The sequence below is a fragment of the Mustela lutreola genome, chromosome 12, assembly GCF_030435805.1.
Source record: "Mustela lutreola isolate mMusLut2 chromosome 12, mMusLut2.pri, whole genome shotgun sequence".
Taxonomy (NCBI): domain Eukaryota; kingdom Metazoa; phylum Chordata; class Mammalia; order Carnivora; family Mustelidae; genus Mustela; species Mustela lutreola.
In genome coordinates this window covers 82,397,552-82,411,858 of record NC_081301.1, presented here as the reverse complement: position 1 = coordinate 82,411,858, position 14,307 = coordinate 82,397,552, and the positions used below count along the sequence as shown (strand labels likewise).

At 39.8% G+C, this 14,307-nt stretch overlaps 1 protein-coding gene across 1 annotated transcript in view; it reads right to left on the bottom strand.

Moving 5' to 3' along the window:
• Positions 1-826: 826 nt before the first annotated feature.
• GNAQ (G protein subunit alpha q) overlaps positions 827-14,307 on the bottom strand; it is a 304,673-nt gene continuing 291,192 nt past the window's right edge. The window contains exon 7 of the mRNA XM_059142054.1: positions 827-6,353. Coding sequence (XP_058998037.1) covers positions 6,163-6,353 — 191 coding nt within the window. The 3' untranslated portion in view covers positions 827-6,162. The remainder of the gene's footprint in view (positions 6,354-14,307) is intronic.

The window sequence follows — 14,307 nt, the reverse complement described above, 5'->3', positions numbered from 1 at the left end:
ACACCATCTACCAGAAATGGTCTCTAAAGCATGTTAAGAATAGGAGAGTCTTACCCAAAGGCTTTTAACTGAAAACACTTGGTAAAGTATTTGGAAGGAACAGTATTTTGAAAAAACACAAAATTCCATAAGCAAAGGCCAGGCAGCTAGTTAGAAAGACGTGGTTAGTTAAGTAGCAGGAACAGATTTTGCTTTTGTTATGGTTCTCAAGTCCCTACCTATGTAAGAGCTGATTTTCTAGAACAATTGGCCATCATCACCCTAACTTCACAATGCTGCTAGAGAGAGAAAAGTTAGTTTTTAGCTGATCTCAAAAGCTTTGGTGTTGGTTTCTAAAAGTCACAGCCCCAAAGGACACCTATAGCTCCTTTTCCCTGTGCAGATGACGGTTCATGATGGCTGTTGAAGTAGGAATAGTTCTGAGCCAAGCCCTTGCCTCTTTCAGCCAGTTAATCATTCCTTCTTAGATCATCACAGGTTGAAGGCAAGCAGCTCTCATTCTTTAGTGAGCAGCTATTAAAATTTGTATTTAGAGTTGGTTAGGTCACATTTTAAAAAATTGGGGAAAAAATGCCACCAGTACAAATACCTCCACTGAAGATTAAAATCTGGTTATATATAGAAGGGAAAAAATTTTTTTTTCATGTTTGCTTAGAGACTCCTAAACCTATCTACTTGAGCAATGCATGTGCAGTATAAAGTATTTTAGGAAAGGAAAAATTTATTCTGATAGTCCCTAGAATTTAAAAAAAAAAAAAAATTCTAGAAGAGGCTGAGGCAACTTTGAGAAGCAAAACTCAAGAATGAAGAATACTGTAGTACAAAATTATGGCCAAAAATACTGTATTTTTAACCAGCAAGATCATTGGGGCATTATTATACAACATTAGGTGTTTTTTGCAAAACTAGTTCCCATCCCCAAACAATAGACAATACATGCATTTGAATGACATTTTAAGAACAGTAAATATGATTCTTTTAAATACTGCAAGTTAAAAATGTTTTCTGACAAAACTCCCTAAATACATAGGTCTAGTGAGGGTTTCCAACATGATGACAGGTGAGGAATCCAGCAAGAAGTTGTATTTAGAGTTCTTTGAGGAAAATAAATCTACCAAAAACACGTGTTTCGGTCCACATAACCTGAACGTTACACGGCAATTTGCCATCTTTCTTCCTAGACTTGAAAATATCCTAGAAAGAATATTTTCCTCCCTGTTTTTGTATTCATTTGTTTTTTCCTATCTACCAAAGCATCTATGAAAGTCAGAACTGCTTTATCCAAGTAAGGTCCAATTTAGCCCAATAGATGTTTTCATAACATGGAAAGGTCCTTTACTATTGGGTTGGAATCATATGGGAAAATGGAAGATACATGATCGATAGGGAGGTAAGAAGGAAATTAATATTTGAGCACCTACTATGTGCTAGGTGTATATGCATACTTTGAACAGATGATTCTAGAGGCAAGGGTATTACCGATGTGATGAACACTGGGTGTTATACGCAACTGATGAATTAGTGAATGCTACATCTGAAACTAACGATGTACTATATGTTGGCTAATTGAATTTAAATAATAAAAAGAAGAGTATCCCATGAAATATTTGGGATGTATTTATATATCTTTAAAAAAAGGTCACTGGAAGTTGGGAAGACAGCAATGAATGGGTGGTTACTCTTGTGAGGGGAAAAACAAATGACAAGTTTAGACTCTGTACTAGGTGTCTACTAAACAGCAGGTGTCTGGCTCCAAAAATCTCTTAACTAATCATATACAACTAAGTCCTTTCTTTTCCTAATTCGATGGAACCAAAATGAAATGCCAAACACATCGTTACCAGGACAGACCTATTAACGCTACATATGCTGGAAATATGTGGAGATAGATAAACATACAATACTACAAGTCTTAATTTTTGTGTGTTTCTAACCAAAGAGAGATCTTTGGAAGAAAATAGTAATGTATACCAAGCACACCTTGTTTGTATCAACGGAGATGTTGTCAATTACCAATTAAGTGGTTTTACACCCTTATTTAATTTTAAGAAGAGCAGCAATATACATTACAATACTTGGGTACACTTTATTTTGATACGGGTTAACATTCTTCTATATTTCATTTCATTCATTTTTTTTTTTTTGAGAAACTGAAAACAAAGGGAAATTGAGGGTAATTTTGAAGGTTATTTCCAACCACTATCTGAGTCTTGCAGTATCTCATTATACAGCCCTTTCTTCCCATTATTATTATTATTTTTTGCAAATAAGTCATTTGACCCAAATCCAGCATAAATAGCTTTTTACCAATGCCTAACTTAAGACAACTAAAATTTACAATCATGTGGCAGTATAAATTTTAAAATTACAGTTCATACACCTTGACAGTCAAGATAGTCTAAAGTACAAAAAGTAAATTGTCCTTTAGCTGAATTACCTTTTTTTTTTTTTTTTTTAATAGTAGGCTTGCTAGTTAATCCACACACACACACAAAATACAAGTTTCAGGTGTTCTTCGAATACCTTTTGTAGGTGTCATATGCTAGTAAACAACATATGCAGGTTCCTAAGATTTTTTTTCCCAGTATTTATGACATTCAACAGAGCTCTTTATATGAAAATGTCTTTAAAAACAAAACAAAACAAAACCAAAAAAAAAAAAAAAAAAAAACGTGGAGGGGATTTATTGACTTTTGAATAGGTGTGTTATTTCCCTTTGTTTCAGATATGAGGCACAAACTTCTGAATTTAAGCTCTGTAAGGCATAGTACAAACCTCCAATTTACAAGTGAGGAATTCTCTGTGGGTTTAGAACTGCCATGTCACGCGAAAGAGGGAAAATTATCTGTAAACTGGTACACTGCAATGTGTTGAGTGAGTCATGAAATGGCTGCTTGCCTTGGTATGCTGAAGAAAGGTTTTTGTGTTTGTGTTTTTCTTTTTGAATAAGACATGCCCAAGTCACCAAACACTCGCCACGGGCCTCCATGACCTGGAGCATGAAGGCGAGGAGTCCAGTGGCACACGCTTCTAACGCTTGCAATCACAATATAATAGAAAGCATGAGTAAACTTTTGTTTTTATACAAAACTGAGAAGAACCCCTTCCCGCCCCTGGCCCCTTCAGTAAAACCCCAAAGAAACAGAAAAGAAAATCCTTTAGCTTCCATGGACTAGTGTGGATACAATTAGGTTTCCATGCGTCACTGCAGCTAGGGTGATCAATTTCTTCCTTTCTCAACAGAAAGGGATCCTGTCATGCACCCTACAGCAAACAGTGAAGCCACAAACCTCAGTTCTGCATAGCAATTCTATCCCAATTTCATAAAGACAAATAGAACAATCTTTCCCTGTTTGCTCATCTTCTTCGAGCTTTGAGATCATGTTTAATCGACTACATCTACTATAGCTCTAGTAAATAGAATATCTTGATTCCCTAAAACTGTAACACTTATGATCTTGTGATGAGGTTTTCTCTATACACACTGTAGGCCTTCAAATGTTATTGTTGACTTTTTTTTCTTTTTTTTGTTTTTTTTCTTTATTCGTTTTTTTCCCTTTTTTTCTTTTTCTTTTTTTTTTCGTGTTTTTTTTTTTTGTTTTGTTTTGTTTTTTGTTTTTTTTTTCTTTTTTTTGCTGCACCAAATTTAAGATTGCCCTTTTGGGCAAGCAGTGGTCTCTAGCTGTTAAAACATTTCCTTAGTGGATCACAATAGCTTCTAAAACTGCCTTTCTAATAAAGGCCATCAGAGAGGTAATACTAAACTGTGCATTTGCCAAATAAGAATATGAATTGTATAAAAGCTCATATTCCAATCCTAGGTCAAATGGCAAAAGTTCTACAAAGTTGGTTTCCATGTTTGTATAAAAGCTCCGACTGATTTTATGTATTTTGCTATGAAATTACCTTTGGGTCTTACCAGTATACCTCTACTCAGGAATGTGCAAATGATTTTATACAGCACGATGCTAGTACCGCTCTGTACGATAGTAAGATTTTTTTTTTTCTTTTCTAAATGGAAAAAGAAAATATCCCTAGTCAGAAATAAACTGACAAATTTACATTCTCCTCTCTTAAAAAAGTAAATAAAATAACATTATTCAAAATGTGAATTAGCTATAAGACATACAATTACATAGATACATATCAATACAGCACATTCAATCTGCCAAAAAATTAATGATTACAAAGCCAGTATGGACGCTGCAATATCAAGAGATGTATGTACAATGATGAGAGCATTCAGAATTGCACTATACCTACAGGCAGTCGGGTTCTTAATTAAATTACAGGTGCTTTCTGAGCAAAGTGAAAAGGTAACCTGCGTTGTTTGTGGCTGGGGGAGTAAAGAAGAACATTCCACCACGGGACTTAGGAACTCCTTGGACTCCTCTCATAAGCCATGCGCTTTCTCTCTTCCCTTTGTTGTCTCCCAAAGAGTGATTGATAGGGAAGTTTAGACTTGGGCCAAACAGTATGATACTTAAAGTAAGACCAGTGTCGTGGCCTAATTCCTACTCCCTAGCAGGTTTAAAACAATCCCGATTTATTTCCTTAAACTCTATTTCAACTCCAGCTCACCAATACATGTGCTGTGTTTTTGTTTTTTTTTCTTTGCATTTGTTGATAAATTGCACATAGAGAACTCCCAATATCTCTTCTAGTAGGTTCAGTTACATAAATACATGTTCTATAGAACACTGACAAGCTACTCTGGAGTCCACAAGTCTTCCTTAGGTTCAACTTAACCAGTGACCAGTTTAGAAAGATCCCAAAGGTGATAAACCAGCAGGAAGTAAAGGTTTTGCAAATCAGAGGCATCAGAATACTCAACCAATGTTCTTGGCAGACCTACTTGACCTTTAAGAACATAAAGAGTAACACTGGCTTTAAGTGACGAGATAGCAGATTTCGTGATCTATCACAAAGACACTGGGTTACATTGCCGATCTGGACACACAACATGGAATGGACACTGAACAATGTGATCTCACAGCAAAGAAAAGAATGGACCATGCCAAACAAATTTACAGTTACCAATGGTTTGGTGTTTCGGGGTTGTTCTCAGCCAATTACTTTAGGACTCAGTCTTACTCTCTTCCATTTTAAGCTACTGGCTTTTATCTTTTACATTTTCACCATTTTCCTTTTATAAAAAGCCAGCTTTGGCAACACACACCCATAATAAATTCTGGCCCAAACACCAAGGGGGAATAAAGGGAGGAAAAACCTGAACCAAGAGGGGGAGAAACCAAGAACAACCTAAGAAAAAGATTCTGGGTAGCAGCCTTTGGGGTAATGTAGTGTCTGTTGGCATATACATATTTTTTGGCATCTGCAATTTAAAGAGCGGGGTAAAAAAAAAAAGGGTGGGTAGAAGGACCATGGCACATGGCATTTAAAAAAACAAAAACTGTGTGTCTCTGTTCTTGCCTTACTGACTTGTGCATCTCTCTCTGAGCGACCAAGCTATGGCTGAAGGTAGAAATCCAAAAGAATTGACACTTAACCGTAAGATGGGCATCCGTCATCCTAGCCCAAAGTGAGGCAAGACAATATATTTATATAAAACAACTCTGTATGTGTATCCAGGGCCATACAGTGAACACCACAGTACTCATATTTAGAATCCTTCAGCAAAACTACGAACATTGAAATTAAGCTGATGTCAATGGCTTAAATCAAATGATGCTGTCCTGACTGTATCATTTGGGAGAAAAACTTGACCAGAATGGGACTAAGGTAAAGGCCATTGTAACCAGGGAAAAATCGGGGTGGGGTGGGGCGGTGGGGATGGGTTAGCGGAAGGGCAATCAGCTTTGTTTTGCTCAATAGAAAAGAAAAAAAAAGAGAGAAAGAAACAACCCTTATCTGGGCGAGTGCATGACGAGGATTTAAAATACATCGAGTCACAAGGTTTTGCCTAAAAAAAAAAAGAGAGAGAGGAAATGTGCTGGGACTGTACTTCAGCATCCTGTGTTTCCTCTGAATAGTTTAAATAAAATCATAATATTTACTACAAACTCTGTGGACGCGTTCACACAGAGTCCGGGACGGCAATAAATTAGTATTATGCAAATTGTTTTCCACAGAAATACAGTCCCTCTTGTACAGCTTCAATAGCCCACCAGGGAAGGGAAGGGCGGTGTCGAGGAGGCACAATTAGACCAGGTTGTACTCCTTCAGGTTCAACTGGAGGATGGTGTCCTTGACGGCAGCAAAGACAAAGCGGATGTTCTCGGTGTCTGTGGCGCACGTGAAGTGGGAGTAGATAATTTTATCACTGTCTGGGTTCAGGTCCACGAACATCTTCAGGATGAATTCTCGAGCTGCCTGGGCATCTCTCTGCGGTCCTGTTGGCCAAGGGAGGAGAGCGAAGGTTCGTCAGCTGATGTGTTAATGCCTTCGCTCAATAAGGGTTTACAGGGTCACTAAAGATGGTGTGAAGAGGACAGCCGCATGGTACTGTGTCATATGGTTCCTCTCTGGCCCGGTCTCTGCCAATCCCTCTGTCTAGCTTCTAGACGCCGGTGTTGCCGAGCACACCACACTGACGTGGCCTTCAATGTATCACGTGTGGTGATGAGAAAGACTGGCTTTAGATTTTCTTAGCTTTATTCAGGCTCTCTTCCAGGCCAAACACTGTCCTAGATGCCTTGAAATAGGACTGTGATCTATTGACCGACTGACTGTGATCTATTGAGGATATGTTTAAAAACTTAGTTAATAATTTTGCAATTAAGTCTTATACCAAAACCACAGGCAGCTAAACTGGACCTCACAAAACAAAACTTTTGTGCATCAAAATTGTGTATCACTATCGACAGTGAAGAGACAACTTACAGAATGTGTAGAATACTGGCTAATCCCGTACCTCCTACGAGGTTAGTATTCAGAAACTAGAACTCCTCCAACTCAGCAACAGCAAGGGGATCTGATTAAAAAAATAGGCAAAGGGCTTGAAGACACATGTCTCCAAAGTTCTACAATAGGCCCATAAGCACATCCAGAGAGGCTCAGCATCCCATGTCACTGGGAAGTGCAAATCCAAACCACAATGAGATACCTCTTCCTATCTACCAGAGGGGCTAGCTCAGAAAAAGGTAGAAAATCAGTGTGGGCAAGGATGCAGAAAAATTGAAACCCTCATGCATTGTGGGTGAGAATGTACAATGGTGTAGCCGCTGCGGAAAACAGGTGAATAGTTCCCCCCAAATCTCAACACAGTATTACTGTATGACCCGGCCACTGTATTCCTAGGTATATATCCAAAGGAAGTGAAAGCAGGGACTCCAAAAGTGACCTGGACAATGAGTTTCACTGCTGTAGTATTCGCAACAGCTAACAGGTGGAAACGACCCAAGCGGTCATCAACAAAGAACAGAGGAACGGATAAACAAGAGGTTGGAGATACACAACAGAATAGTAGTGAGCCACAGAAAAGTTGGCACAACATGCATGAACCTTGAAAACATGATGCTAAGTAAAACGGGCCAGACAAGAGAACAAATGTAGGACTGCACTGAGACGAGGCTCCTAGGATAGGCCAATCAAAAGAGACAAACCACATTAGAGGTTACTGAGAGGTGGGGGCGGGAGAAATGAGGAGCTACTGCTTAATGGTTAGAGAATTTCTGTTTGGGGTGATCAAAAGTTCTGGGAAGAGGGATGGTTGCATTAATGTCACTGAACTGCATAGTTTTTAAAACAGTTACAATGACAAACTTTGTTACGTATTTTACCATAATTTAAAAATTTACCAAAAGGCACTGAACTGTGTGCTTTAAATGGGTGAATTACATGGTTATGTGAGCTATAGGTCATTAGAGTTGTTTTAAAAACCTATTTAACAGGTTCTGATGAATGTACTGATGTCATCCTGAAATGAATGTTAATTAGTGACATCGAAACACTGTATCAAGTACTGAGCATCTATGTTTTAGTCTTCGAGGCTCTCTTAGAAGCACATTGGCATTTTTTTCTGGTGAGTTCCGTCCAAAGAAAGATGGCGGTCATGTTATATAACCTTCTCCTCCTCTGCTTCCTTCTGTCTGACAAGACACTCACGGGATCTACGGCTTCTATCAATATATTTTTTTTCTATCAATATTCTTGTTATCTATTGTGTAGGATAAAGAAATATTTGAAAACTCAACTGAGGGCTTGACTATCACTTCTAACAAAAGGAATCATGATTTTTTGACAGCCAACTTGAAGACATCAAGCCATCCTTACTGTAAGTTGGGGATTATCCCCATAAGCTTCTATCTAACTCTGCCAATAGGAAGGAGGAGAGAGCCATAAAGACACAGTTAACAAAGGTGATGTTTCAATTTTCGACTGCAGTGACCAGAATTGAAATCCTTGTTGGCAATTAAGAAGGCAGCATCACAATGAAAATACCATACAAAGACCATGATAGTGTCTCCTCTTTCTCGATGTGCTATTAATTCACTAATTTCACAGCAGTAATAATATTTAAAACCAGGACTAACAGGTTGTTGGGGTTGGAGCAGCTTCTTATTTTCATAAAGGAACTTGATTTTAGTATTTACTCAATTTGAGGGAAAAAGGTCCCTTTTTACTTAAACCCTAAAGAATATCAGAGTTAGACCCAACCAAGTTCAGCGAAGAACACTTGCAGTGTGTTTAGTTTTTAAGCATAAATTATGTGATTTGAATAAACATAAACTACAAAGAAATCATTCTAGCCATCTTAGCAGGCACACAATTCCACAGCCTCTAGGAACAATTCTGCAATTCACGTCCATGTGGAAACGGTAATTTCTCTTCCGGAAGAGAAATACAGAAATGGCATTCATTATGATTAAGACCTTCTAAGTGCAGAAATGTGGAAGTGTGAAATTCATAATACTATAAACATGTTTGTTATAAAAACATTGCTGCAGAGTCGGCCTAGAATTTTTTTAGTTGTAGCTCATCTTATAAGGGCTTTGTATGAAATGACAGCTGTGTTTGCTTTGTGAATAAGTGTCTTTTTTTTCTTTCTCCATGGCTAAGTTGCCTCTGTGTGTTATGTAGTAAAAAAAAAAAAAAGAAAGAAAGAAAGAAACCAAAAACCCCACATATGTTCACAGTTTCAGACCTTTGCCATGCATGCACATCTGGCGAAAGGAAAATGCTCACAGGAATGGGGAATCTGGGAAATTTACTGGATGAAGGAGAGAGGGAAAGAGATTGGAAGGATGTGACAAAAAGGAAAAAACAAAAAACAAAAAACAAAACCCTAAACATCTATCACAGAGAAGAAGTCTTGTGCTATAGAGAAGTCAAGCCCAGGGGTGGTGTGCTGTGGGTGCTGTACTGAGTAGCTTGAGTCTCCGTGGCTTTGCTCTGTGGGGCAGGTGGTGCTGTATTTAGCCCCTGTTGTCTTGTATGCAAGCCCATCATGAAAACCTGCTGGCCTAGAGTGGGGGGCCATGTACGATGCGGCGTGTCATTTCCTATTTGTTGGTTCTCACGGGACTCTGAGATAAATGAACAGTCTAGAGGCATAAGGCAAACACGTAAGGTTAAAGGTAAGCCAGATGTTTTGTGCCCATCTTCTACAGGTTGATCTTGTGTTGAAAGACTGGCGCGTTGTTGCTGGAAACCAAATTGGCCACCCACAAAGTTCCTTCTAAAGTTTCCTCAGGAAGAGTGAGGGACACAGTCTCTGCATTGATAACTTAGCGGTGGACCAGTGGTCAATAAAAAAGCATAAATATGGAAAAGACTGTTTAGGCTAGGGAAGTAGTTGTTTTTGAAGGAAGAACAAAGCACAAAGGAAAATGTCCTTGGATAGGGGACAGGAGCACGTCGCTAACAGACGATGGAGAGTACTGTTTCTAATACCCTACAGCATCCCCAAGTGTTTCTGTTTCCATCCAGCAAACTTTAGAACCTAGACATGTTTGAGAAGGGAAACTGAGTTCATGAAAGATGTAACCCCTCCCGTCCTGGGAGCTGGCACTGTACCAGATGCGTGTGGGATGAAAAGATGAGAAAAACTCCTTCCTTGAGGTGTTTGTATCTTCACAGAAAGCTATGAAGCTGAACGGAATATTCGCTTCTTGAAGTAATCACCTTTCTGAGGGAGGTTTTAGAAGTACAGGAACCTCGAACTGGTACCCACTGCAGATCCTATGTGGATAATGTTGCAAACGTACATCTTTAGAAGGAGTACTTCGGGTTTGTGCTCTTCTATGTGCCAGATCCCATGCTAGGGACTTACATAGGATTCTACTGAATTCTTTTCTACTTAAGAAGAAACTGAAAAGTTGAACAGACTCGTCTATGCCAACAATGCCCATAAGTGGCAGAGCTGGAGCTTGGTGACACTCACAGCTGTCCTCTCAACTACCGTTCATCTGCATCTGGGTTTGGCACACTTTCTCTGGAAAGGACCGGAGAGTAAGGTTGGTTCTGGGGCAATATGGCGACACTGGAAGGCCCTAAACTCCCCTCCTCCAGGAGACACCCTATGCACACCTACTGTTAGAGCAAATCCTCTTGAAGAACGGAGGGCTGACTGTACAGGTTCAGCACGACAACACAGGGAGAGAACACATAAAGAATGGCAAGAGAGAGGAACACACGGGGATGGGGGGAGCCCCACCCCAATGCTACCAGCTGTGGCAGAGAGGGACAGTACTGAGGGACTGTGAGCAGATCCGTCTGTCCATGGGCACAGAAAAAATGCTGAGGGTTGCAAGGGCAACTAGAATGTAAGGGGCCAGTCTTCAAACCTGCCAAAAGTTGGAGGAGGGAGCTGCTGGAATTCTCTCCTGGTCGGAGGGGCTGGTAGATGCTACGGTTGATGTACCCCTCCGCCTTGATGGGAGTAGGCTGTGGGTGCCCTAGCTGGCCTGCTGCCTCAGGGAGCCCTGGGCCCCTAGCCCATATCACCTCCTCTGCCCTCCCACCAAGGTGGCCCCAGCACCATGCACACTGTGACCTGCTGGTCAGTCCTCACTACAGCTTTAGCGATCCCACTAAGAGAACATGGGTGCAAAGCACACCGTAATGTTCCAGGCTCCTACCATGTTGGCTTGATAGCAGCCATGCCAGGCACCCGTGGGATGCCCTGAGATGTGTACCCCGACTCGGGCCCAGCTACCCTGGGCGGACTACCCTGGGACACCCTGGCTTGTACTTACTTGAACTTCAACCATCCTCGCAGAGCATCCTCTGAATCGAGAGCCCTGGGACCACCCCTTGTGGTTAGAGCCTTAGGACCCCTGGCTTGCATGAACTTCATCTTCAGTTATCCTGCCTGGGGTATATTGGCTTGTGTCTACTCCAGATTTAACTGTCCTGCCAACACTCCCTCAGCATGGAGAGCCCTGGGATCCCCGAGCTTGAACTCCATTCAGAACTCAGTATTCTGCCAAGGTGCTACCTGTCAGAGCCCCAGGACTCAGGACTGCCCCAGCCCATGCCCATTTCCGCTCCAGCCATCCGAGCAGGGCAACCCCAGTATGGAGTGCTCTGGGATTCCCCAGTCCATGCCGGCCACAGCTCTGGCCAAAGTGACCAGACATACACAGTCTACACGGGGAACAACCATGCAGGAGACTATTCCATCAAGTTTAGGAGAAGGAGACGTTCTGCCTACTTCTTAGAAACAAATGCAGAAAGTCAAGCAAAATGAGCAGACAGAGGAGAATGCTCCAAACAATGGAACAAGACAAACCTCAGAAAAAAATGAAAACAGATAAGCAATACCCCCGATAGATTTTAATGGTCACGCAGATGCTCACTGGCTTGGAGAGAAGAGTGGAGGAACTCAGAACTTCAATAATGAGATAGAAAATGTATTTTTAAAATATCAGAACTGAAGAATATAATAACTGAAATGAAGAATACACTCGAGGGAATCAATAGTAAATAAATGTGTGCAGAAATGCAAAATAACGAGAAGGAATACATGGTCGATGGAAAATACACAAACTGAATGGTTAAAAAAAAATTTTTTTTTAAAAGATTTTATTTATTTATCTGACAGAGATCCCAAGTAGGCAGAGAGGCAGGCAGAGAGAGAGGAGGAAGCAGGCTCCCCGCTGGGCAGGGAGCCTGATGTGGGGCTCGATCCCAGGACCCTGGGATCATGACCTAAGCTGAAAGCAGAGGCTTTAACCCACTGAGCCACCCAGGCGCACCTCCCCACCCCAAAAATTGTTTTTAAAGGAGGATGAGTTAAAGGATCTCTTGGATAACCTTACGCAAACATCTGCATTACAGGGCACCAGAAAGAGAACAGAGAAAGGCAGAAAAGTTAGTCAAAGAAGTAACAGCTGAAAAGTTCCTCCACATAAGGAAAAAACCAGACAGTTTAGGTGCAGAAAGCACAGACAGTCCCAAACAGGATGAGGCCCACAGACACAACAGGTAAAGAGAATTTTAAAAAGCAGTAAGGGAAGCAAAAAGTCATGGAAAGGTAACGCCTTAAGTCTCTCAGCTGACTTCTCAGCAAAAATATGGCAGGTCGGAAGAAAGGGGGGTGCCAGCTCCACGGTGCTAAAAGGGAAACAAAAACCCCTGCCATCAACAAGACTACTTGGTGAGGTGATCCTTCAGAATTGAAGGAGGGATACTGAGTTTCTCAGATAAAGGAATTCTTACAAGAAATGTTAGAGTGACTTCTTGAAGTGGGAAAGGCTATAGTTGGAAGATGATTAGAAATTTAAAGATGTAAAATGGGATAACACATAATACATAAGTGGGAGTAAAAAAGTTCTTCTGGAACATATTCAAACATCAGCAACCGTCGGCTAGACAGACTGCTATATACTCAGGATGTTATATACGAACCTCATGGTAACTGCAAGCATAAAACCTTTCATATGGATACACTAAAAAGAAGAAAGCCAAGCATAACATTACAGAAAGTCATGAATCAGAAGAAGCAGAAGAAAGGAACAGAGAATGATGAAATTTAACAAAATGGCCGTAACTACAGAGCTATCAACAATTATTTTAAATGTAAATGACCTAAATGATCCACCAAAAGACATAGGAGGCAGAACAGATTAAAAAAAACCCACGGCCCTCTAAATGCTGCCTATAAGAGACTCCCTTCAGAACTAAAGACACATACAGACTGCATGTCTAAGGATAGATACAAATATTCCCTACAAATGAGAGTGAAAAAAAACGCTGGGCTACCAATACTTGTATCAGACAAAACAGACTTTAAAACAGACTGTAACAAGAGACGAGAGCATTACATAATGAAGGGGTTAATCCGTCAAGAAGGTAAAACAATTGTACATATTTATACCTAATACTGGAGCAGCTAAATATAGAAAGTAAATATTAATGATACAAGGAGAGAAACTGACAGTAATACAATAATACTAAGGGACTTTGAAACCTACTTACATTAATGGATACATGATCCAGGCAGAAAATCAAGAAGGAAACCATGTTTTTGAATGGTACCTTAGACCAGATGTATACAGAAATATATGTATGTTTAGATACATTCAGAAATCTATCCAAAAACAACAAAATACATATTGTTTTCAAATGCACATGAGACATTCTCCAGGAGAGATCACAAAACAAGTTGCAATAAATTTAAGACTGGAATTATATCATGCATCTGACCATGATGATATAAAACTAGAAATCAGTAACCAAAAAGAAAATGGAAAAAACAAACATGTAGAGGCCAAACAATATGGTACTAAACAATCAATGGGTCAATAAAAAAATCTGAGAAGAAATGAAAAAAATATATGAAGACAAATGAAAACACAAAGGGCCAGAATCTTTGATATGCAGCAGCAAAAGCCGTTTCCCAGCAAAAGCAGGGAGATTAACAATGATACAGACCTACTGCAAGAACTGAAAATCTCAAACAATCTAACATTACAACTACAGGAACTAGAAAAAGAACAAAACCCAAATGTAGTAGAAGGAAGGCCATAATAAAATAAAGATCAGATCGGAAGTAAACAAAACAGACTAAAAAATAGAATAGATCAATGAAACCAAGAGCAGGTATTTTGAAAAGATAAACAAAATTATAAACCTTTAGTCAAACTCCTTAAGAAAGAGAAGTAACAACCAACTACAGAAATACAAGGGATTATAAGAGACTACTACAAAAAATTATATGCTGACAAACTGGATAGCCTATAAGAAATGGATATATCTTTTAAAACTGAATCCGGAGGAAACAGAAAATCTGAACAGATCAATTACTAGTAACAGAATGGAATTGGTAATCAGCTCCCAACAAACCAAAAGTCTAGTACCAAATGGCTACACAGGTGAATTCTACCAAACATTAAAAAAATA